The sequence below is a fragment of the Colossoma macropomum genome, unplaced genomic scaffold (genome assembly GCF_904425465.1).
Source record: "Colossoma macropomum unplaced genomic scaffold, Colossoma_macropomum, whole genome shotgun sequence".
NCBI lineage: Eukaryota > Metazoa > Chordata > Actinopteri > Characiformes > Serrasalmidae > Colossoma > Colossoma macropomum.
Genome location: NW_023495247.1, coordinates 55,803 through 79,528, shown reverse-complemented (window position 1 = coordinate 79,528; position 23,726 = coordinate 55,803). Strand labels below are relative to the sequence as shown.

The 23,726-nt window shown below is 40.1% G+C and overlaps 2 protein-coding genes across 2 annotated transcripts in view; both read left to right on the top strand.

The window, feature by feature from the left end:
• The window catches only part of arrb2b (arrestin, beta 2b), a 46,683-nt gene extending 41,125 nt beyond the window's left edge, over window positions 1-5,558 (top strand). Inside the window, exons 12-15 of the mRNA XM_036561423.1 lie at window positions 561-644; window positions 785-861; window positions 2,720-2,774; window positions 2,920-5,558. Coding sequence (XP_036417316.1) covers window positions 561-644; window positions 785-861; window positions 2,720-2,774; window positions 2,920-3,019 — 316 coding nt within the window. The 3' untranslated portion in view covers window positions 3,020-5,558. The remainder of the gene's footprint in view (window positions 1-560; window positions 645-784; window positions 862-2,719; window positions 2,775-2,919) is intronic.
• A 2,454-nt stretch (window positions 5,559-8,012) lies between these two features.
• pelp1 (proline, glutamate and leucine rich protein 1) lies at window positions 8,013-21,307 on the top strand. The gene is made up of 17 exons (XM_036561422.1): window positions 8,013-8,188; window positions 9,111-9,175; window positions 9,385-9,490; window positions 10,020-10,169; window positions 10,593-10,664; window positions 10,760-10,819; window positions 10,966-11,122; window positions 12,774-12,906; window positions 13,149-13,236; window positions 13,345-13,433; window positions 13,894-14,007; window positions 14,156-14,306; window positions 14,650-14,812; window positions 14,899-14,954; window positions 15,121-15,345; window positions 16,503-18,323; window positions 20,563-21,307. Exons 1-17 carry the CDS (start codon window positions 8,048-8,050, stop codon window positions 20,653-20,655), a joined length of 3,684 nt encoding a protein of 1,227 aa, XP_036417315.1. The 5' UTR covers window positions 8,013-8,047; the 3' UTR covers window positions 20,656-21,307.
• The last annotated feature ends 2,419 nt before the right edge of the window (window positions 21,308-23,726 follow it).

The following is a 23,726-nucleotide window of genomic DNA, read 5'->3' as shown; positions in this document are numbered from 1 at the left end:
CCACGCAAGACCATTGTAACCTATAACATTTTCATTGAAGGAGAGGGAGAAGGAAAATGAAATATCTTGAAAGTACCTCTAACAGAGCAGTGCCATTTCTGTTTTGTTGGGGCTACTTTACTAGTCTGATAAGCCCAGTTTATTAGCATAATGTTATTGGATCTGACATGAAATGATTAACTGAGAGTTTTTGTTGTTGGTTTGGGGGCCATGTCGATTTAATGTTAACTCTGACACAAATGTCCGGGCTGTGACGTTTTGATCGGGGCTCTGTGGGGTTATTTGGGAAAATTACACAGAAACTTTATCCTGTGTGATTTGGCCAGTACAATCCCTTACAAATTACGTTACTGGACCTCCTCTGGTAAAACTAATACACCATGAAAAGGACTTAATATGCAAGTTATATAGTTAAGAGCATGAGAAGTTGAAGTTTAAAGGGTTAACAAATTGATACAACACAATTGGAAAGGAAATTAATATAGCACTGGTTCAAGAACGTATTGCTGTTTATGTTTATTGTTTTTTTCTGTTTTTTGTTGTTTTTACTTTTTTTATAGTGTGAAGGATGTGTCCAATAAAGAGGTTCTGGGCATCCTGGTGTCTTATAGAGTCAAAGTGAAGCTTGTGGTGTCTCGTGGAGGGTGAGCACAACGGCCACAAACACACACCAGCAACCACATATAACCAATGCTAATTTCCACATCTGGCCATCTTTTTCCATGTGTTGCAATCTTTGCAATTCATTACTGTAATTCAATTTCCACCACTCTTCCCTACCCAGGGATGTGTCTGTGGAGCTACCCTTTGTCCTGATGCACCCCAAGCCCTCTGAACAGCCCAGCTCAAGACCACAGTCAGGTATATATGCTGCCTAAGCAGAGGCACTCACCTCATTAATGTAATAATGTATTAACAACAGATAGTTCCAATCCTAAAGTCTGATTACAAACACATCAGTTGAATTCTGTATGAATGAGTTATTATGTAAGTATAATAATAATACGTTCAATTTATAAAGCACCTTTTACATATCCAAGGTAGCTGTGTGACCCAAAATACACACTACAGCAGGATTGAGATAAAAAGATAGAACATCAACTGGAGTGGGAGGGTATCAGAAGAGGACAGTGAAGAGCAGAGACAGAACGGTTGAGGTAGAGAGGTCCATACTTTGGGGCCTGTAACACTAAAGGATCTGCCACCAACAGTGACCGGTCTACTGCCAGATGACCTGAGAGTGTGAGCAGGGTGTAGGGTGTAGGGTTAAAGAGCTCAGCAAAATAAGGTGGAGATATATAATACCATATAAGGCTTTAAACAGTAACAGGAGTTAAAACTTAATGTGCTGTGAGACATAAAGCCAGTGTAACTGATAAAAGATATGAGTGATATGGTCAGATTTTTTATTGTGGAGAAGGAGAATTTGAACTGCTAAGTTTTTATCATATTGTAGGGGCGTAAGGTTTTGTCGGGAATGCCAATAAAGAGAGAGTTACGATAGTCAAGATAGATAGAACAAATGGACAAAGATTTCTTTTCTGCATCATATGAAGCAGAGTTCAAAGCATGCAATGTTACAAAGAGGAGAAAAAAGTTCTTTCGACCAGGACTATAATGTGAGATTCAAAAGAAAAAGAGGGTAGTGTTGTAGCCAAGAACATCTCAAGTCCAACTCAAGACCAAGACGTGGACACATTGAGTTCAGACCAGTTTAAGATTTTTTCAGAATATAAAAATAAAAAGAAGAGAAAATTAAAATGTGTTTGTAGTTCATTCTGCATTCACAATCAATCATTATATATGCTATGTATTAATAAATATTATATTTTATAATACATTTTGTAAAATATAATTAAATAATATATAGTCTAAAAGCTTTTTGAAGCAAATGTTTGTGAGGTTATTCTCTGTCCCTTCATCTCTAAAATTTATCACAAGTCACCACCTAAAGTAAACTAAATATTAATCAAACAACATACATTCATTTTTATTATTAAATGAAAACAGTGATAAGAACATTTCGGTGTGCTTTCACTGGATGTTTCAATTTTGGAATCTGTGAACATCAACAAACAAATAATACCCAGCATAAAAGCCAGCCTGGAAAAGCCAGGAGCAACAAACAGATTTTATGTAAACATGTAGAGAACACTGTTTAATTCCATTTTAAGGTTTTGTTGATAATCAGTAATGATGGAAACAAAGTTCAGTTCAGTTTCCTCTTACCTCAGACAGAGGCATCACACTCGGTTGATCTCAGGAACAATTTCTGAGTCCGTCTTACCTCGAGACTGAGACAAGACCAAGTCTAAATGATGATGAGACCGAGCCAAGACTGAGACTGTTAATTTATGGCTTGAAGTACTATAATGCAGAGAGAAAGATCACAGATTACACACATTATCAAAACCATTGTGTGTTATGTTGCTTGGCAACCTTGTTTATTGAAAATTATTTATTGAAAATGTATGTACTTTAACATATCCCTTTACTCCACTTTGTGTCATGCCTAACAAACCTTAACTGTGGTACAATCACAGTAACACACAGCCACTTGTGTTTTTTTCCTTTAGTCTAGGACAAAGTCCAGGCAGTTATTTAGGGAAAATCAATTTTAAATAGTATTTTGGGAAGTATTTCTCCTCTGTGTCCAGAACTCACTTTAGTGGCTACTTAATGAGAGAGACTACAGTTGTTTATTGCCTTTCCTCCACAGTTGTGCCAGAGACGGACGCCCCTGTGGACACCAACCTGATAGAGTTTGAGACAAAGTAAGTTTGTTGTCTTTTGTGCATTTGTGCTTGTTGCTGTGTGGCTAAAACTGTCCTCAGTGTTATTGACCTTGATATCTCTCTCTCTCTCTCTCTCTCTCTCTCTCTCTCTCTCTCTCTCTCTCTATCCCTCTCTCTCTCTCAGTAATTTTTCTCAGGACGATGACTTTGTGTTTGAGGACTTTGCGCGGCTGAGGCTGAAGGGGATGAAGGACGATAAGGACGAGGATGACCACTTCTGCTAACCCTTCTCTGCCCCCCCACACAGCTGGTCATGGGAGTGTGGGGCTGGAGTTTGACTGGAGGGGCTCCACATGTCAGTACTACTACACCGCTGTCCCACTGGGCCAACCTGACAGAGTGGGACACTCACTGAGTTTTCACACCCTCTCTTCTTTTCTCTCTCCTCTCTTTTTTTGTCTTTCTCTTGCCCTTCCCCTTCTCCTCCATCTCCTTCGCATCTGTGATGCTGCTGTCTATGGACTTTTTCTTTTTTGTGAGCTACTTTGTTCTAGTGCATGTATGTTAGACAAGACAGAAAATGAAACAGAGTGAGAAATGAAGAGAAAGAGGTGAATTGGAATGAAAGTTGTCTGACCATCATGGTCTAGGAAATGTCCTTGGACAGAGGGTCCATTAATTCAGGGGTGATTTTTTTTCTTTTTTTTCTTTCTATTTCCTCATTTGTTTCCCACTGTAAACTGAGTGGGCATTAATAGCTTTGTAATAATGTTAACATAATGTGTAATATGTAACTTCAGTGTAGAATGATGACATGTACCACAGATACATATAGGGAACTCAAGCTGCAGATAATTTTATTCTTTTGTCAAATCCAGTGTAAGTCTTATAGACCACCAAAAGACTTCTTTGCTCCATAGTTTTATTTTACAGTTGTGTACACATGTATACATATCGCAAGATAATATGGACGGGTATGACTATTCAGTGCCCTTTATAGATTTAATAGAGCACTCAACAGTCAGGTTAAGTAAAGTGTGGCACTGGTGAATAATAATTGTTGTCAAAGTGCATTGGACCACGAAACACCTGATGTATTATTGTCATGTAGTTGCTCCATTCGTTTGAGATGTATGTAGAATGTGTGTCCTTAGTGTGGATTGAGTTGTTCGAGTGACCAGGGGTCTGTCTGCAGATGCCTGTTGCTACTGTATATGCTGCACATCTAACTCACCATTTGGAGCGGCTGTGGTGAAGCTTTCTTAATTTAAATTAATTTGCCAAAAACTAACGACTTACTTGCTTAGTTGAATTCACTGAAAAATTTTAGCGGAAGTTTGAATTCCAGAAAGATACATTTTTAACTGAAAGTAAAAGTTTTAACTGAAAGTAATTTTCAGGTGTTGTTTGTCATAATTTCCAAGAAATTGGCTCACTCGCCCCGGATCAGGCTTTTCAGTTTAAGCTGCTTTCCGTTTTTCCATATTTATTAGTGCCAATCTTCCTAATCTCTACACAGTACAAAATTCCAGGTTTAATCTATACAGTCCAGCAAACCTGTCCAAGGAATATTTAACCTACTGATTTGCATCTGGGCTATAAGCACTTTTATTTACGTTGGGAGTCTGCTGTCAGCTCATGTCAGTGCGCATCATATTGACACAAAATATTGACTCTACTCTGCCCCCTGGTGTCAATATGAAATGCTTTACTGCAGGCTGCCATATTTTTCATGCTTTAATGCGATATAAATGGTTCTGTCCTCATTCTAGCAGAGACTATTAATTGGTAATTGATTGATTTGCCTTTTATAATCACTTGTCTTTTAATGTATTTTAAATAGAGCTTGCTGAAATATTGTCCACATTACACATTTTCTGTTGCTAAAAAAATATACGTTTTGAAATGACCACTGTAGGCAAACCAGGTTAACTTCACACAACTATAGACTAGTATCTAGTGCTGTGCTGCTTTGCCATAGCTGGCTGTACTTTTGTATGTCACTTTCACATTTTCAAGTTCCCCTAAACAAAAAGGATTGTCAGGGGTGGGATGGGTTAAGGGCACTTCTGAGGAAATACTTCTGAACTTACCACTTATAGTCATTCTATTATTGTAATCACATGACGAAAATTAACAAATATTGCTGTTATCTTTGTTTATTTCTATGTTTTATTTTCATCAAAGGTTATGAATGAAATGTTTGAATGAACTAACCAGAAATTCTATGCTGTATTCTGATACGCTGTATATTATTACCTTTATTTTTAAATATTATTCAACGGCTGTTGTTAAAAGTCTGATGGTGTACATGCATTAAGGTCAGCAGACAAACCCGGGTCCTTATGGACCACATGAAGTAGTGGTTTTACCTTCAGACTGGTTCTGCTGTCTGATGCATTTCAGTCACTTGCTAGCACAGCCATCAACACCGTTTATAGTAAAGTATTCCAGATGTTTATGTACATAGATGCACACAAATCTAACCTGCTATTGGAATATTATCACAGATGTTTGACACCCTTTAGTTTATGTGAACAACCTACACAACATGTGAACAATCTCATTAATAAAAGAACAGCTTTGAAGGACTCGTGTTTTACAGATTGGAAGCTGGTGGACTATACAATAGGAGTGGGAAAAGTGAGCTCTTGGCAAGTTTACCTAATCGGAGCTCTAAAGTCCTGCTGAAGTTCTTTTTTTAGATCTCAAGAACATTCATGAATATAAAGAAGTAATGGTCAAAAATCAGCTCTAGACTAGGAAAAGATCACATTGCATTATGTCACACAATGCCGTCGAATAAATGATCAGCTGAATTTATGTAAGGGTGTCTGCATTTGTGAAAAGCTGTTGACTGTCTATTGTCATGTTTAGAACGCTTTTTTTTCCTTTTCTTGTTTGTTATGAAATGGCAGGGAGACTATTTTCATCAGATGGTCTAAAATCATCTTATCTTTGTCCTGTTGTGAGTGCTTGACCAGAAAGCCAAGCATGCAAAGGTGACTGTAGGCTTTGAGAATGTTGTATTATTGTAATGAAGCACTCTCTCAGACCATCTTAATGTATAACTTTGCTTTTTCAATCCAAATGGAGCCTCATATGTCTGTGAACCAGTCAAGTGTATAAAAGAAATATTATATTGTATAACTTCCCTCAGATTCAGTAGGGCCTGTCTAAGGAAACCGCACGCTAATGTTGGTTTATAGATTATATTGTACCATGTCAGACTTTTTGTATTTTAAGGATGATTTTAAGCTACTTCTACTTCTCACTACTACTAAAATTGATATTAAGAACATAAACATACATGCTACCTGGTAATTTAATTCACAATAAAGTAAGATGAAATATATTGATATTATGGATTCCAAGATACTGTATAAGCAATATGTTATTTTAGTCAATAAAATGGAATGAAAATTCACCAAAAAAAGGTAAAAGTTTTTTAAAAATACATGAAAACATTGGAAAATATATGTTGCTTCTTTATTTTGTACTGCGTTTTAGAAAATGTAAAACAGTTTGGTGTCAGTCTTTATTTTGTGTCTGTGTATGAGATAAATGATGAAAGAAAAGACAAAGGATCGGTAGACCTACGTGATTAAAAAAGCAAGAAAAAAAGAAAAAGTAGGCCACATCAAATGATTCCATTCCCTTCAGTGCTTCCTCGTTCCAATTCTCCATAGAGAACTCCAGCAGAAGTAGGTTAATTTCATCATTAACTTCACTTTAGACCATTGATGAGAGGGTAGTTTTCCTGACAATGTGATGTCCTACTCATATCCTTCACAAAGGGCTTATTCTACTTTTTTTATTGTTTAATTTTTTTGCTTTTTATTTTTTTCCTTGTTTTTTCTTTCACATATTACATTTCTGTGAATTACGGCTGTACCAAAAACAGTTAAGTTCTTATATTTGGATGGTAAGGACTGAGTAGTGCATGTCATGACTCACATAGTAAGCACATCAGTGCTCACATAGTAAATTCAGTTTTCCATGATATGGGCCCTTTAAAGGTGGTCAGTTCAGAGGTCATTTGTGTAGGTAATTAAGTAGTTGAGTAAATAGGCCTAGTGGGTTTGTAAGAGATATTAAAAATGACACAAACAAGATATGTTAGTATACCATTAGCTAACACTTTTAAAAGTGATTGAGTGTTAAACTTACTGTTTTCCAACATTGCTTCTCAACACATTTTTTGTGTTTTACCTTTCCCAACACACCTGATCCAACTAATCAGTTCATCAAGCCCTTACTGAGTTAAGGTAGGTGTGCTAAAGCAGGGAGAGCACTAAAATGTTCATTGAGAAACACTGATCTAACTGAATGTAAACAATGGTAGGGATACGGCCTATTCTCTTTCCCCACTCTCCTTTAATATCACAGATTTCCCTACATGCACATTAAACCAGGAGTGCCCAGTCCTGAAGGTCTAACACCCTGCAGTTTCTCTCTAAACCTAATCTATCACACCTGAATCAGGTAATGAAGGCCTGCAGAGGCATCTGAATACCAGAGCCAGGTATGTTAGAACTAATCAACGTACATGGAACATTTTTGTGCTCTGTCTCATCATTCCTAATTATCTTCATTGGACAGAGCAATTTTAGAAATATGAAGAAACATACAGTACAACATTTTGACATGAATAGTTATTAATTAAAATTTAATTGCTACATGTGAAATTGTATTTCCTAAAAGTAAAAGTAACCATAACATCTAAAAATGTAATTACTCCTTTTTTTAAGTAGTAAGGAATTAATTGAAACATAGTAATTACAATACAGTCTTTAGGCCTTCTGGGCTAGAAAAGAGGAAAAATACTATATATACAAATATATAAATACTATATAAGAAGAAAACAAATACTGAGAGATTTTATATTAAAATATTCTTTTCTTTGATGTAGTGTTTTTCAGACCTGTCAGTGTTCGTATATAATGATCTATTTCTATTTAAAATTGTACAAAATTAGGTTTAGTTTTTAACCATTTGCATTTATGAATATAACATTTTCTGTAAATACATTAACGCAGTTTATTTGATATATTATTCTCAAATAGAGCAATAAAATATCCTTTTCCTTAAAGTCCACCTATGTGTCTGTGGTTGTTTTTACAAATGTTCAACATTACACCAAAACAATCTTGAAGAAACACAAAAAAGCCCAGTGGTTCGCTCTTTCAGTCTCCGTGTTACAGTAAACACGCTGAACCTCCTCAGCTCCGCAACAGGCGGCGCCAAGTAACAGCGTCAGAGCCTCGCTAGGGCCGCGTCGACTGACACTGACGTAGTTTAGAAGCAGCAAGATGGCTACGGCTGCTTGGCTGCATGGCCCCAACAATACGCGGCTTACCGAGGGTCTGCTGTCCGCCCTCAAGGAAGAGAGGCCCGAATACCTGCCCGCACTTCTGACCAACTACCGAGAACATGGCGTGGTTGGAGCGCAGGTACGCAGGTCACCATCACTGCTCCACGACTTAGCTAACAGGCTAACATTAGCAGCGCAGCGTCTTTGTGTTTACTGTGGCGGAGATGCCGGTTAAATTACAGCTACAGTTTATTTGTGCAGCGAAAGATCTACACAGATTTTACCAACTTACTTTCATCATGCCGACTCACATAGCAAGTGGGCTGGTCTTCATACAAAATGGCCCGTTTCCCAGACCCAGATTTAGCCTAAGCCTAGACTACACAGTATTGGTGATTGGTGAACCATTAGCACTGTAGTTTAGTCTAAGACTAGGCTTAATCACTGGCCCTAAATGTCCAAGCTGCTCATTCAGTGTGTCTTCTGAAATCAAGGCTGTTAATAGGGAGTTTGTCCTCTCTTTGCTGCCTCTGCTCTTCTGCCAAGATGTAAGCTAACTTAGATCTTAGAATAGTGCTGGTGGGCTTTATACCTCTCTAGCTGACGCTTGGTATTGGGCATGGTGACCTTAGGCTTATGGGTAGCTGCTCCTGAGCATTTAATTCCATTAGTAATGTTGTGGAGGTAGAAGCTGTGTGTGGAACACCTGTGTCAGCAGTGGGTGCAGCTCATTCAGAGTAGCTGAATTCACTAATTTAAAGGGATGTCTGGATACTTTTGGACATATTGGACCTGTTTCCAAGCTCCACATTAAACCTAAGTCTGGTGTTTTAATGAAACACCACTGACATTGCAGTTTAGTCCAAACTAGGCTTAATCCATCTCCATGAATCTGGCCCATAGTGTATGTTTGGAGCTGTTGCACAAGCCTCAGTCAAAGCACATTTCCCTCATGGGTTATATTTACTCTCAGCTAATTACTTGCAGCAGCATAGTTAGTTGGAAAAATTCTCATCTATGCCAGTAAAGTTTTCAAAATGCTGTTTTCTCTCTGCATGTAGAACTCTGGGGCAGTTGGCGGCCTGGTGGGAATCAGCAACTCACGACTCGGATCCAGTAAAACCAGGTAGGTATCAGCATGACCATACACACGGTCACACAAAGTATCTGACACAGTCCTTTTCTTACCCTCTTCCCTAAAGCTGTGTACTTATTGTGTCAGTGTACTGAGCCTTAATGTCATATATTGATTGCCAAAATAATATTTTTATTAAAGGCAAAAATAATACATTAAAAGTAGTTAAATTTGTTCCAAACATTTGTTGTGTGTTTTAGGTTTGAGGGTTTATGTCTGCTGTCTATGCTGGTCAAGGACAGCTCAAGTGAGGTGTTCCAGCAGCACTGTCTGTCATGGTTGCGCTCTTTACAGCAGATCATACAGGTGAGGCACTTTCCTACATTTTGGCCTGTGTTGCATTTTCCCCAGTAAGAGATACTGCAGTGTGCAGGTTCTGTAGTTGGTGTGGAGAAGGTCTTTCTATCTGCTGTTTAGAATGAGGAACTCAGTTTGTTACCTCTGTAATAGTTGTGGGTCTAGATTCACTGTAGTCACTGGAGTCTGCAAGTTAAAATTTATGTTGAGTTATAGTCCATCAGAATAATGTACCAGAAACCACTTAAACATGAGTATATACAAAACAACTCTTCTTTGAGTAGCATAAAGAGTATTTTAAGTATCTACTATGCTATAACCATAGTCATACCTGAACATGCTTTGACAATATGTACTACTATGCCAAGTAATATGAATACTTTTTTCTGCACTGCTGTATAATGAGAGCACATTTTACCAGTACTTTGCTGACCTTTGTTGGTGATTTTTTTTTTTTTCTTTTTTTTCTTCAAATAAACTCAAATCTTCCTCTTTTCTGTCTCTGACACTGTCTTTCTCTCTCACTCTGAACACACAGTCCCAGGCTCCTCTGCCCTCTGTACAGCTAGCTGTCAGTGTGTTGCAGGACCTCCTGCAGTACTCATCACAGCTGCCGGAGCTGGCCAGAGAGGTGGGCCTTAACTCCATCCTGGGCATACTTACTTCCCTGTTGGGCCTCAAGTCTGAGGTAAGAATGCTATGCAGTAGTGCTGAAATTATGTTAATTTTAACAATTACCTATACGCCACAGTTATACACAATAATGATGCTACAGCTAGTAAGAGTCAGGGCTTTGTTTTGCCTTCAAAGCCACTTTAGTCTTTCTTGCTGTTATACACAATAATCACATTGAACCAAACAGTTAGTAGCTAGCAAAGTTGGTCAACAGGTGTCTTTGACTTTCTCAGAAAAAGCCCCCCATACAGTAGAACAGAGTACAACAAATGTAGTTGATTTATCAGATTATATTAGATTATTAGGTAAAAGCAACCTTTCTTATCTCATAAGAAATTGCAAAATAACAGTAGCATAAAGTATTTTTGCACAGTTATGAACAACCTTACCCTGAATGTGCTTTGCAGCCTCTGTATTAAAGTTGTCTTCATCATAGTGCCACCTAGCTGCCATGGAGGGGATGATGGCATGTATGACCTATTATCCGCGGGCATGTGGATCACTCAAGGTGAGTTCTGTGATGTTCCCATTTTTGAAACCATTAATCTTAATGCTGTACCTGTGTGCTCATTTTGTATTAACAGTGATCATGTGCTCCTGCAGGAAAAGCTGGGGGTTTATTTCCTATCTAAAATGGACTCTGACAACCCGAAAGTTCAAGAAGTAAGTGCAAATCTTGTTATATGATTGATATTTTAGTCCAGGATGTTCGTTGGGATAAAATCTGTTGTTGGTTGGTTTTGCTTTACATCACAGAATAAAACGGAGTGTTTCAGTTCTCACAGAATGTTGTATTACTCTGTTTGTAGGTGGCCTGCGAGTGTTATGGGCGGCTGCCGTGCCTGGGAGGTGTGCTTGAGCGTGGAGGAGGTGGGCGTCGGGCTGAGGGATGGACCAACCAGGTGCACTGTCTTCTGGCTTCAGCCAACAGCATTCTTGGACAACTGTACCAGGGCATAGAAACAGGTAGGCGAAACTAGGGATGGGTGGTACCACTGATGTTCTGAACCAGGGCTAGTATCCCAAAACCAGAACCTGGTATGAAAAGTCTTCATATGCACATAAAAAAATTCTGAATTCTTTACAGTGGTGGTGATGGGAACCAGGAGTCACCAGGGGTCATTGTCTACAATACAGATTTAGCCACTATATTTACTATCTAAAATTACCAGTGAACCAACATGTGAATTTTTATATGCAGTGTTGACAACTGTAAGACACAATTTTTTTTTCAGCGCCTTGCATGTACCTCTTCACCACAAATGGAATTTAAAAAATATGTTTTAGGCCAAAATGTTATCACAGAGCTTATATTATGTGTTCAGTCATCATGGCAACTTCAGTTAGGTCTGAATTAAGGACAATAGCTATTACAAAATAACAGTACCTATGTTCATAAACTTATCCTAACTCCAGATAAGAAAGGAGTATTACAGGAGCATCTTAACTAGACAAAATTTCCTAAATACTGTCCTGACTTTGGGACAATACCAAATGGTGTCCTAACTTCCATTGTAACTGTCTGTTTCTATTGTTTTTAAGGCAACTGTGACAGGCAGCATAGTTCATTGTTTACTGTAACTAGCGTAATGACATTACCTTACCTTTCTTTTTTGCCGCCCCCTCTTATTACCTTCATGAATACTTTTTAATAAAAACTCATAAAATATACCTTGCAGCAATGGGGATGAATAATGAGGGGACAGCTGAACATGTGGTAGTTTATTAGGAAGAATAACAGTATAGTTCGCATGCCAGCTACAGCTTTAGGAAATGAAACTAAAACTGGGGAGGGGCAATGCTCTGATAAACAGCACAGGGTGCTCTCACAAAATTCCTAACTTCCAGTGTACTGCACTTTAGTTTGGACGTTTTTGATGTGGGTAATGACAGCTGTCTAGCTAACTAACTTACATTTTTAACATTATTTTGATTGTGTTTGTTGTATCGGTTGCTTGATAACAGACCTAACAATTGATTATCAACCTTAATCAAATAGTTTTGGATGTAAGATATAATTTCTAAATTAAGATAAGATTTGCTTTTATACTATGAATTTGCAAGAAATCTTATCTTGACCTTGTCAAATCTTAGAGCTAAATTTAGGGCTAAAGATAGGAAGTTTCTGTTAAAGCAGCTTCTGGTTCTTATAACCACCACTGTGAACAGTTTCTCTAAAATGGCACATTTATCATCAGGTCTTTCTAAATTCCTTTTTAATTGCATCTTATTCATTTTATCATGCATAATTGTGAAAAGAAAATGTGGAAACTCAACAGGGTGCTTTGTTTTCTTCTATGCATTTGTGTGTATGAGGAGCGAACGGAGAGAGGAAGGAAAATAGTTCTAGTCCTACATGATGAAATGCTGCCATTGTTTTTTCTACCTTTGCAGCATCAAAGCACATTTAATTGACAACTATCATAATGAATGTAAAAGAAAACCCTGAATATCAATTTTTTTTACATGAGAATTGATTCTCAAAAGGAAACACCAGGACCGTGTATATCGTTAGATCAGTGTCCATTTCACCTGTTCCTCAGTAGAGCCAGTGTCCAATTTGTGTGTTTTGCCCCTTATTACTTCTACGTTTTTCTTTTTTTTCTTGTTTGTTTAGAAGAGACCATACAGTATGATGGACCAGGAGTAGAACTTCCCTTTCCTCCTCTGGATGACATTGATCCACTGTTGATTCTTCAGCTTCGCCAGCGCTACAGAGCAGTGTGTTTGGCCCTTAAACATACACTCAGGTAGCTATGCGTGTCTGTGCATTGCTTCTTCTCCAACCAGGAATTCCCCAGTCTCTCGTAACTCAGATAGCCAAGACATGTCTTTGTTAGTTTTAAAATTGAATTTTATATATGCAGCCTGAGGTCGAGTCCCAGTGGTGCCAGCTTGGTGCATGAAAATGCACTGTATATAAAATAGTTGTAAATTTGTGTCTGAAAGTTGATCCTGACAAACATTTTTTGTTTTTCTTTTTTGCATGTAGTGTTGATCCGGTAACCCCAGTGCGTCTTTCCATTCAGCATGTACTCAACCTGGTGTGTCGCGCTTTGGCCGTTACCAGTAAGAGCATTGTAAGTGCCCTGGTTCCTTTTTCCCACATTTGAAGAGTTTCCACCAGCTTTTTTGTTACTTTCACGATAAAACAATGCTCATCCTTCCTTGTGTGTGTCTTTCTGCAGAATGTCACAGGTGAAGGTTGTTTGAAGCTGTTGGTGTTACCCTCAATACACAGTGACTCTCTGGAGCTTCTCTCTGTTCTAATCAAAGTGTGGGTAAAAAGTGACCAATTATTAAACAAGTCTGCTTAAAAAAATGTATTGAAGTACTATACAACCAGCTGTATACTGAATGATTTAAATAATTTATTAATGGATGGATTTGATTATTGTTAGGGGGTGTTCAAGCTTTTAGGGGGCAAGTAAAGTCATTTGATTGACGAGTGTGTGAACACGTAAGGGTGAGACGAACGATAAACATTTTGAAACTTGACTATAAGAAATTTAATTGAAAACTTCTTTCTTTACAAAAAAAACACCCAAAAAGCTTTTCTTTCATTGGCGACTCGAGAGGCACCATCCTTGATATTGATGTTCATGATGTTGACTGGTCAGCTGAGATGACACGGCTTAAAAGGCTTTTCATGTGCTTGAGAGAGTTTAAAAACTTTGTGCCCCTTTTAGTCTTTCGTGTTGAGTGGGCTTTTGATTGAATGGTATTGTCTGTTTCAGTGTGGGTGGTGGACTGGTGCAGTATTGTAGTGTGCTCACCAGGCTCTTCTCCCAGTCACTGTCTGCATGGACGCCCCTACCTGAGGCCAGCCTGGGTCAACAAAGAGCGTACAGGTAAAAACAAAAAAAAAACAAGCAATTATGGAAGAATTTCAGTTCTGCTGGTTGATCATTTTGATGTGACAAATACCTGTAGTATAACATATTTCACTGCAAACTGTATGAGTAATGTAGGTTATTGTCTCTTTCGTCCTACCTACAGTACTGTGCGAGTGGCCATATACCACACACTAGAACTGTGGGTGCGTGTGGGCGGAGCCTCTTCCTCAGTCCTGCAGGGAAGCACCTCCCACTCCGAGATGCTCTTTGCTCATCTCATGGGTGACATTACACCAGGAACTGAGGCTGTCAAAGTATGTCCTTTTCTAATATATTGTAATATACTCACTCAAGTAATGTGTTTACAGTACCTTTCAAAAGTCTTGGGAAAATTCTAAGTAAAGCTAATTATCTGGCAGTAAGCATTGAAAAAATTTGGCCCACTGTTCTTACCTTTAATGTATGTTAATGTAACAAGATCTCATGTCTAGGTCTGTGTAACTTTGATCCATTCTGTCGGCTCATTTGTCATGAAATGTTCACTATGTAAAGGAGAGCAACCACATACAAATGCCATTGACATATGTGGTTTACTTTACTTGTACCATTAATTTTATCTTCTCACTCTCTTAGTTTCTCCTTGGTTTTTCCTTCTAGCTTCGTGGAGGACAGACAGCCCTGTCAGATTTTGTGGGTGCAGCTGGGAAGGCGGGGCCGCGGCGGACGAAAGGCTTGGGGATTGGTGACCAAGCAGGAGTTTCACTGCAAAGAAAGGGCGATGCGTTAGCCAATCAGGACACATGCTTTGCTGCCCTTCGAGGTGAGGGGCTCGATAAATTGGAAATCAGTTACTTGGATGTCTTAATTTGGAAGCATTAATGGATATTATTGTTTTTTTAATTGCAGCCCTCAGACAGATAATGTTGACTAGTGGCACTATCCTGAAAGAGGATCTACATAAGGTTAGTTACTGTTTCTGTGGTTGTCCTCTGGGCACAGTACATTTCCATAAGGCATTGCATATGTTACAGTGCAGTTTGAATATTAAAATCATCTTCTTTGATCTCTCTCTCTCTCTCTCTCTCTCTCTCTCTCTCTCTCTCTCTCTCTCTCACCCGCCCCCCTCAGAGGCTGCAGGACCTGGTGGTGCCGTTGTGTGTGCGATTGCAGCAACAGGCTCAGTGCGGGTCAGAGGTTGGCAGTGTTAGTGGTCAGTATGGTAGTGCACCCCCTCGTCGGGAGCTCTACCGGCTCCTGCTGGCACTGATTTTGGTTCCCTCACCACGATGGCCTCCTCCACTCTCCTGTGCTGTGTCTGTATTCAGCCAGGGCCGCCGGGACCGCAGCGTCATGGTGAGTGAGTGGAGATGAACAGCGTCCTCAATCGGTGGCTCCTAGTCTTGATTCTGGAGTAGAGCTTTTATCAGGCCTGAAATTTTGGTCCGAACCTGAATACAACCCGAGAACACTATGCCTAAGGCTGGCGTTACATATCAAATTTTAAATGTAAATATATGTGTTATTATTTACTGGAGGAATCGATGTTCAGTAGGGTTGGATAAAACCAACTCTGGATGCTCTGTGAGCACTGTTTATGATGGACATGTATAGTCCTGCGTAGGGTTGCTAATCTGGGATCAGGTTTTTTTTTAAATGCTGTCCGACTAGATAAGGAGAGAAACCTGATACTGGACAAAACAGCACATTTGTTTTGTCATGCTTTATGAATGTTGGCACACCGCTTACTTTAAGTGAGTCCCACTTTTGGCATATAGTTTTTTTTTTTTCACCTTTTTACCTCACAAAAGCAATTCTTTGCACCTCAGCATTCTTTCTTTCTTTACATTATATGCCTATTTAACAGGTTAATCATGCTGTTAGAGGTTTGATTAAAAAAAGTTATTTATGAATTTCTTGGTTTAGACACATCCTTCAAGAAAGCCATGTAAATTTGAATGATGGGAAGTAATTGATTAAACAGGTCATCAGTGGGGTAAACTGAAAACAATGAACATGCACACTCAATGTAACGTGATGGAGTGGAAGTTAAGATGTAGCTGTCTTTTTGTTTAACCCACACTTCTGTCATGTATCAGGTTGCTGAATGATTCTTATATATGGGCTTAGCACAGGAGTGTCCAATCTTCATCGGTGTGGCTGCAGGTTTGCATTCTGAACAAGCTGGAGCACACCTGATTCTACTTGTTTAATCAGCTGATCTCTGTCATCAACAACTGATCTTGTGTGCTCCTGTTTCGCTGGAATGAAAACCTGCAGCCACACTGGCCCTTTGCGGATACGACTGGACACCGCTGACTGAGAAGATTCAATCATGAAGGCATTTGAATATTTGATTTTAAAACTAGATAAATACAGAGATGAGTAATTGTAGATATGATGTAAAAGATGTTTGAAAATTTCGGTTTTATTTACTGCAGGGCAAGTTAGGATTGTCTTAAAGCGGCTTTTGAGGACTATGTGTCATCATTGCTCCCTCTTGGTCTCTCCAGGTTTCCTCATTCTGTGCCGAAGCCCTGACTATATGCAATACTTTGCTTCACCCACGTTCCCCCTCCATCTCCCTCCCTCTACCGCCTCTCACCCTCAAGCCCCCCCCAGCTGCGCCTGTGCTTGGCCCCACTCAGAACCCCTCACTCTCCCTTCCTACCCTGCTGGGGGGGCCTGCACCAGGGCCTTCCTTTCCCGCCAGACATCCTCTGGGCTTAGGTCCTGTTGCCTTACTAGGCACCCTGGAGAACCATCTCCCACTGGCTCCTCCTGTGCTCCCCACCCCGCCGGGTGCCACTGGAGCTCAAAGTGACTTGCTGCTCTCTCCAGCACAGCCAGCTGAACTTGCAGGTTTGGGGGCCCCTGAGGGCCAACGGCAGGTGTTTGTCCGCTACGACAAAGAGGAGCCTGAAGATGTGGAGATCTCTCTAGAGAGTGACTCTGATGATAGTGTGGTCATCATGCCTCAAGGAATGATGCTGGAGATGCAGGAAGGGGCCAGTAATGCACAGACCCTGCCTGCACCGTCAGGGGGCGCCATTCCCACTCCTGCTGAAGTGGGCTCAGTTGAAACTTCCCTCCCTAATGAACTTCCCACATCCATTTCACATCAGATCCTGCCAACGGATGCCAACAATATCAATTCCTTCCCTGGGCCTGGCCAGGCAGACCAGTTGGTTTCCTTGGTGCCTCCCCTGAACTCCACTGCTGTGTCGCTAGCAGCATCCCCTGGTGGCCTGGGCAACTCGCTGCCTGCCGGTCCCCAGCTTCAGCAGATGCTGATGCAGCCTTCCTCAGGTGGGCAGTCAGCTCAGCTGGGTCTCTCTTTACACATGCAGCTCCAGAGCCAGCTGGCCCAAACGAGCCGCCAGCAACAGCAGCAGCAGCCTTCCGCCCCTGAGGAAGACCAGAATGTTATCAACATCAACAGCTCGGACGATGAAGAGGAGGAGGACGAAGAGATGGAGGATGAAGATGAGCTGGGAGAAGAGGAGGAAGAGGAGGAAGGGCTGGAAGAGGATGAGGAGGAAGAAGAAGGAAGCGATTTCCCTGATGATGAGTTCTATCCAGGGGAGGAGTTTGAGGACTTTGAAGAAGAGGAGGGAGAGGAGATAGAAGAAGAAGACGAAGAAGAGGAGGAAGAGGAAGAAGAGGAGGTCCAGCCTTTGGAAGGGGAGAACCAAAGAGCCGTGATGGGAGAAGAGGAGGGTGAAGTGATGATAGAAGAGCAAGAGGAAAGAAGGATGGATGCATTTCACGTGGAGAGGGAAGGACAGGTGGAAGCAGGGATAGAAGAAATGGAGGGCGTCCAAAGCATCTATGGAGAGGAGGGTATGAAGGACAAAGTGGCTGTGGAAGAGATCGAGAACATTGGGGCTGTAGAAAGGAATGAAAGTGAGGCCAGTGAGCCACAAATAGAGGCTCGTGTGACTGGTGATGAGGCAGAGGAGGTCCGGGAAGGAACCTCAGCAGCAGCAGCAGCAGCACCTGAGCAGGAAGAAAGGCCTTGGGAACAGGAAGGAACCGGACAAGAGCCAGTGCCAGCAGCCCCTGAGGATTCCGCAATACCTAAGGAGAGTCAGGAGGTGGCTGCAGAAGCTGGAGTCAGTAAGCAGAGTGCAGAAGCAGAACAAGAGGAGACAGCCAATCAGAGTACAGCATCTACATCAGAAGAAGTCCCATCAAAGCAAGCAGAGGAGGCTGCAGGGAAGGAGAAAGATGAAGGGCAGCAGGAAGAGGAGGAGGAAGCCCGAGGAACAAAGAGGAAAATTGAAGATTGTGAAGAAGGAGAGAGGTCTGAGCAGGGCAGTGAGAAAAAAAAGGTACGTTTTTGTGAATGTGCTCAGATTTCATATTTCTCTAACACATGCTCTAGTCTGCTCCATTTGAAAGTGCTGTTACTGCTAGTGCCGGTTTTAAACCAGAAGTGGCTTTTCCGCCGGTAAAACAGAACATACCAGATAAAAGTGCGGCACATAGAGCACACACACACACATTTTCTAAGCCGCTTAGCCTTCTGGGTCGTGGGGGAGCTGGAGTTCCATCAGTCATTGGGTGGAAGGCAGGAAACACCCTGGACAGGTCGCAAGTCCATTGCAGGGCACAGACACATACATTTACACACATTCACACCCAGGGGCAATTTAGCTTGTTTAGTTGGCCTGACTGCATGTCTTTGGACTGTGGGAGGAAACTGGAGCACTCAGAGGAAACCCGCACAACACTTTAGCCTCAAAATTCTCATCAGTGACCCTGGCTCTGTTTGGGGTGAGAATCAGGCCTGAATAATCTCTCCACTGCTGCAAAGCTGTTGCGGCTACACAGCAGAACTAGATTTCTAGGTAATAACATTTGCTGTAAAATCGTTATAACACACAGTTCTAACACAGTTTTCACAATAAATGTATAATTAAGAATTCACCAACCTTTAACGCTGAAGACTGACATGCGGACTGACGTGCAGACTGCTGGTCACACAGCAACGCAGATAACGAAACGGCAAAGAGAAAGATTTAAGACGAACATCGATAATTTGGAGATGAACGGACTTATTTGCATTTATAAGCAGCTGCTTTCCTCTGAGGTTTAATATGCAACAAGTTGCGAAGCTGAAGTCAGCTTCTCATTCTCCTGCTTCTCGTTCGAATTTTCGGGGTTCCACCTTAAATGGCGCAGCAGTACAATCTGGCGCCTCAGGCACCATTTAAGGTGGAACAGGACAATTCAAACGAGAAGCAGGAGAAAGAGTCTCATAAAAAGCCTCGTAAAAAGTTGAACATTGAGAGACATTTTACAAGAAACTTGCAGAAAATTTTCCCCAGATGGAAGAGAAGTGGCTATAGCTGACCTAAAGCCTAAAGCAGAGCAAAGTAAGTCTGCGTTCTCGTTTATATTATATTTTTAGCCTGTACTGGCACATCAGCACATACTGAGACATATTTACTGCCAAGATGGTAAAATGGACATAAAATGCTGTGTTTCCCAAGGTGGTTTCATTTTTGTTGAAAGGACAGAATGCCTCTTCTTACCATTTCAGTTGCGACCCCTGGGCTAAGCCTACTTGTAAGGGGTGATCAGCGCATGCCCGTTTGCTCAAACTGTCCTCGGCTCATTCAGAATTGCACAATCCCCACCAGCCCAGTTGATGCATGCGTTCTGTGGTTCAAATTTTTCGCCGGTTGCCTGAAGCCTGTAGCGAAAATTATCGCTATAGCTACACACAAATTTTGGTAGCTAATAGCTGTAGCTGCTACAGTTTTATGAAATGTAGCTAATAGCTGTAGCGCGCTACTTAGCTACTCCCCCATCCCTGGGTGCAGCTATATGCTAATATAGCTAACACGTAATGAGCAATTAGCATTGTGCAGAGTGCATGTCTAAATAATCACACGCACTGTGTTGCACTGTTTAGTATGACACTGTATTGCATACTGTTATCTATAAAAATGAACATTAGGAGGAACAGTAAGTCTTCAAGATGGCTGCTCCTGCTGTTTTAACAAGTGTCATTTTTTTTTTTAGATAACTGTGTTAGAAACCAGATGAATTACTTAACGACTCAACATGGTTTGAGGAAAGTGTTTGACGATGTAGGCATGCAATTTATTTTATATTATTTGTGTTGTACACAGTAAACTACATTCGTCTCAGAGCTCCAGTGCAAAACTAAACAGCAAGCTTTGAACACCAAACATGTCATGGGTGGTCAATACATTTGAAGATCATTTCAAGGAGAACTGTCTAAGATTTTTTTGCCAAGTTATTTCTTTAACAGAGTTTAACAAATTAAAGTGTGGTTCTCTGAGAGTACTACAAGTGGAGTCAACATGTCTGTCCATAAATTTAGTGGCCTCTGATGTTTATACTCCATTCACAGTATGTAAACACTAGCTGCAGCAACACAGCAGCAATCTGGGGGATGCAGTGCTGATCATCTTGCTGATAATTTGTTTGGTCTTTTCTTCTCTCCCTTCTTTTCCTCTTTTTTTTTTATATTTCTTTATCTTATCTGTTCTGTATTTCATATGTATTGTCTCTTTTATATTTCTCTTTCCTCCCCAGCTGGATGATGAGGCAATGGCTTCCATGCTGGCTGACTTTGTGGACTGCCCTCCAGATGACGAAGATCACGGTGCCTCACAGTCGCATTCCTAGAGCAAAAACACCTCCAGGACCCATAACCCATTTGCTATTCATATGGAAGTCTTTCCCAGAGAGCGTCAGATTCCTGAGGATCTTGCATCAATATTTACATACAGCTCTAATTGGTTAAAACTGTACTTGAACCTCTTTCATTATCACCTATAATTATTTAATAATTCCATAAACTGTTAGTATCTGTGATGCAGTTATGGTTTTGCTTGTGATGTCATTCAAGAGTTACTCTTTTATGGTGTCATAAAGCGTTCTTCTAATTTAGAACCGATTATGATCCACACAGTTGATTCATTCTTATGGCCCAATAAGTTTAGCCCTGTTACAATGTTTACTTCTCGCAGATGCTTCCCAACATTACCAGGAATTTTGGCCTGTGAGAGGGAAGATGTACGGACTTCGTTTGCAGAGCTCTAAACGTTTCTGCTCGTGGGTTGCATGCCTTCAGCTTGCTTGCATAACCTTCTGTTTGAATTCCTTTCCTGACCTCTGAGCTTACACTAAAGAACTTGGTAACATCAAGAGGACGAAATGATTAATGTAATGTTCTTGGGCTCTTTCATATTTCATTTTTTGTACTATGATTTGTTTGTTATATATGTGCTATTTTTTGTTAACTTGTTGCAGACTATTAAAAACAGAAAAACACTGACATTGTAGGTTATTTATTGAGAATGCATGTAGCTACACTGAACCAGTAGTCGGACGTGAGTAAATGTGGTTGTCAATTAGCTGACATTTTTATTGTGCGCTTGGAATATATATATATATATATATATATAAATAAAACCTTAGGCAACAAATATATACCTAAATATACCTTAGCAAGAAATATGTGATAAAGAATTAGAATATGGAAAAACCATTTAAAAAATGAACACATTTACTGCTTTTATGAAGCTGCACACTTTTGTGGGGACATGTTAAAAGCCAAATGCCAGCTTGTCACTATTAGCTCACAGTTGCCATCTCTCCACACTGCATTCTTTCACAATCACAATTTGCCAGTTTGAAAGATGCTGTGAGACAATAGATGCTGTGAGGTGGCACTGGGTGTAACGGACATAGCTGACACGTCAAGCTTAAACTCGTATGCACAGAAGTTTACACATGAGCTTTGTTATACTGTGTAAACTTGCATAAAAAGTTCACGCTCGCCTGCAGCGCAGTACGGCCAGACATGTTTTATTTAGTTATGGCGCAGAAGAACATCTTTGGAAATAATTTGGCCAGTTGACGTGGACCTAAAAAAGACCACTCAGTTTATGTTTTTAACTCCTTGGAACCACCGGTGGTTCCAAAACGCACTTTGTCATATTCTTTACTTCATAACTTTCATATTTTATAAGCTTCATTTAAAAGGTGGGTGTCATATGAGAGCTGTAACTGTCTTCTTTCCGGTCAAATAGATGGGTAATGTAATTTCTAAACTTTATAATAAAAGAAGCTAAACTTAATACAAAATACAAAAAATACAAAGAGCATCTAAGACTTTTGGCTTTCAGCAGTAAATTGTAAGCATATAGCAATATGTGTATGATCATAAAACATTTTCTATTTGAGGGAACCTTTTACAGAAAAAAAAGACACTTATTTCATGCAGTTACTGAATAATTTGCCTAACGATTTGGGCATGTAAATTCAGATGGAAAAAACGAAATATACCCACGAGCAGAAGAGGTTAACTTTTCTGGTACTGTTTACATCCCTTCAGTGGAACTTCAAGGTTTTTAAATACTTCCACTTCTTAATAATATGGGTATTAATCAAGGGTATTAATACTGAGTTTGTCCACCTTTGCTGCAGTAACAACCTCTGCTCTTCTGGGAAGGCTTTACCCTAGATGTTGGAACATTACTGTGAGGATTTGATTGCATTCAGCCACAAGAACATTAGTGAGGTCAGGTACCGATGTTGGATGATTAGTTCTGGATCACGAACGCCACTCCAACTCCTCCCAAAGGTATGGGATGGTGCTCTATCACTCTAGAGAACAGTTCCACTACTCCTCAGCTTTATATCCCTTTAGGCAAAGCTTGTCATTGGGCATGGAGACCATAGACCTCATGTGTAGCTGCTCCACAGTGTCCCGTTCTACTGGCAATGCTTTTCTGGGAAGATTATACAAGCTCTTTGTACGCAATTGAATCCCTGTGTCAGCAATGAATTCATTAATTAGATCGAGTGTTTGGATATTTTGGGGACATATGTGTGCTACAGCAGATAGAACACCAAAAAATGTGCAGCACTGTGGTACTCAAGGACCAGAACTGGAAAACACTGCAAGGAACCAACTAATGTATGTGAACTTCCCATGAACAGGCAACAGAGAAACAGCCTTGCTGGTGTTTAGCCATAAGTAACAGCAGCAGTACAGTGCAGAGTCATATGAGAATTAGCTGAAATAGGAAAGAGAAGTTTGGAGAATGTGAAAAGAAGAAGTTCAGAAAACGTGAGAAAAAGCAGGTTTGAATAAGAGCTTGTTGCCTCAAACCATAGGATGCATAATGTGTGTGTGTGTGTGTGTGTATATATATATATATATATATATATATATATATATGCGCTATATGTGTAATATATCGATGCTGTTGGAAGAAAACTTCGTATCTCCATTATTGTCATTTTTCAGTTTTTGACATAATTTGAAAATGTCTGTTGCTTTCCCTTTTGTGTAAATTTCATGATGAATTGAAGAACCAAATTAATTAGCATACAATAAAGACAGTATAAGTAAAAATATACATGTAGAAGTATAGATGAGTTATAACTGTTGAAAATGTTTAGATTCCAGTGTATGTGTGTGGATCATTTTACTGAATTGGTTCAAAGTCAGAGTTAAAAACACCTTCCAGACTTTTAACTGGCTTGACTTTAGACTAAAATAATTTTGCTTTAAGTGACCCTATACCTTATTAATTATTTATTAAAACAAACAACTCAGCATTCTATTTTGACACTAACAAAACAATCATAAAACTGCTGAAACTTTACCATGTGTTTCAGTAGTGACTGTTTTGGTAGTGACGATTTTAGCTAAATTTTGACCAGAACTCAAAGACGCCAGCTAA

Coding starts and splice junctions, on each gene's coding strand:
- pelp1 (XM_036561422.1), top strand. CDS start 8,048: ATGGCTACGGCTGCTTGGCTGCATGGCCCCAACAATACGCGGCTTACC. Junction 12,907..13,148: donor GCCCTTAAACATACACTCAG/GTAGCTATGCGT, acceptor TTTTGCATGTAG/TGTTGATCCGGTAACCCCAG. Junction 14,008..14,155: donor GGTCAACAAAGAGCGTACAG/GTAAAAACAAAA, acceptor TCCTACCTACAG/TACTGTGCGAGTGGCCATAT.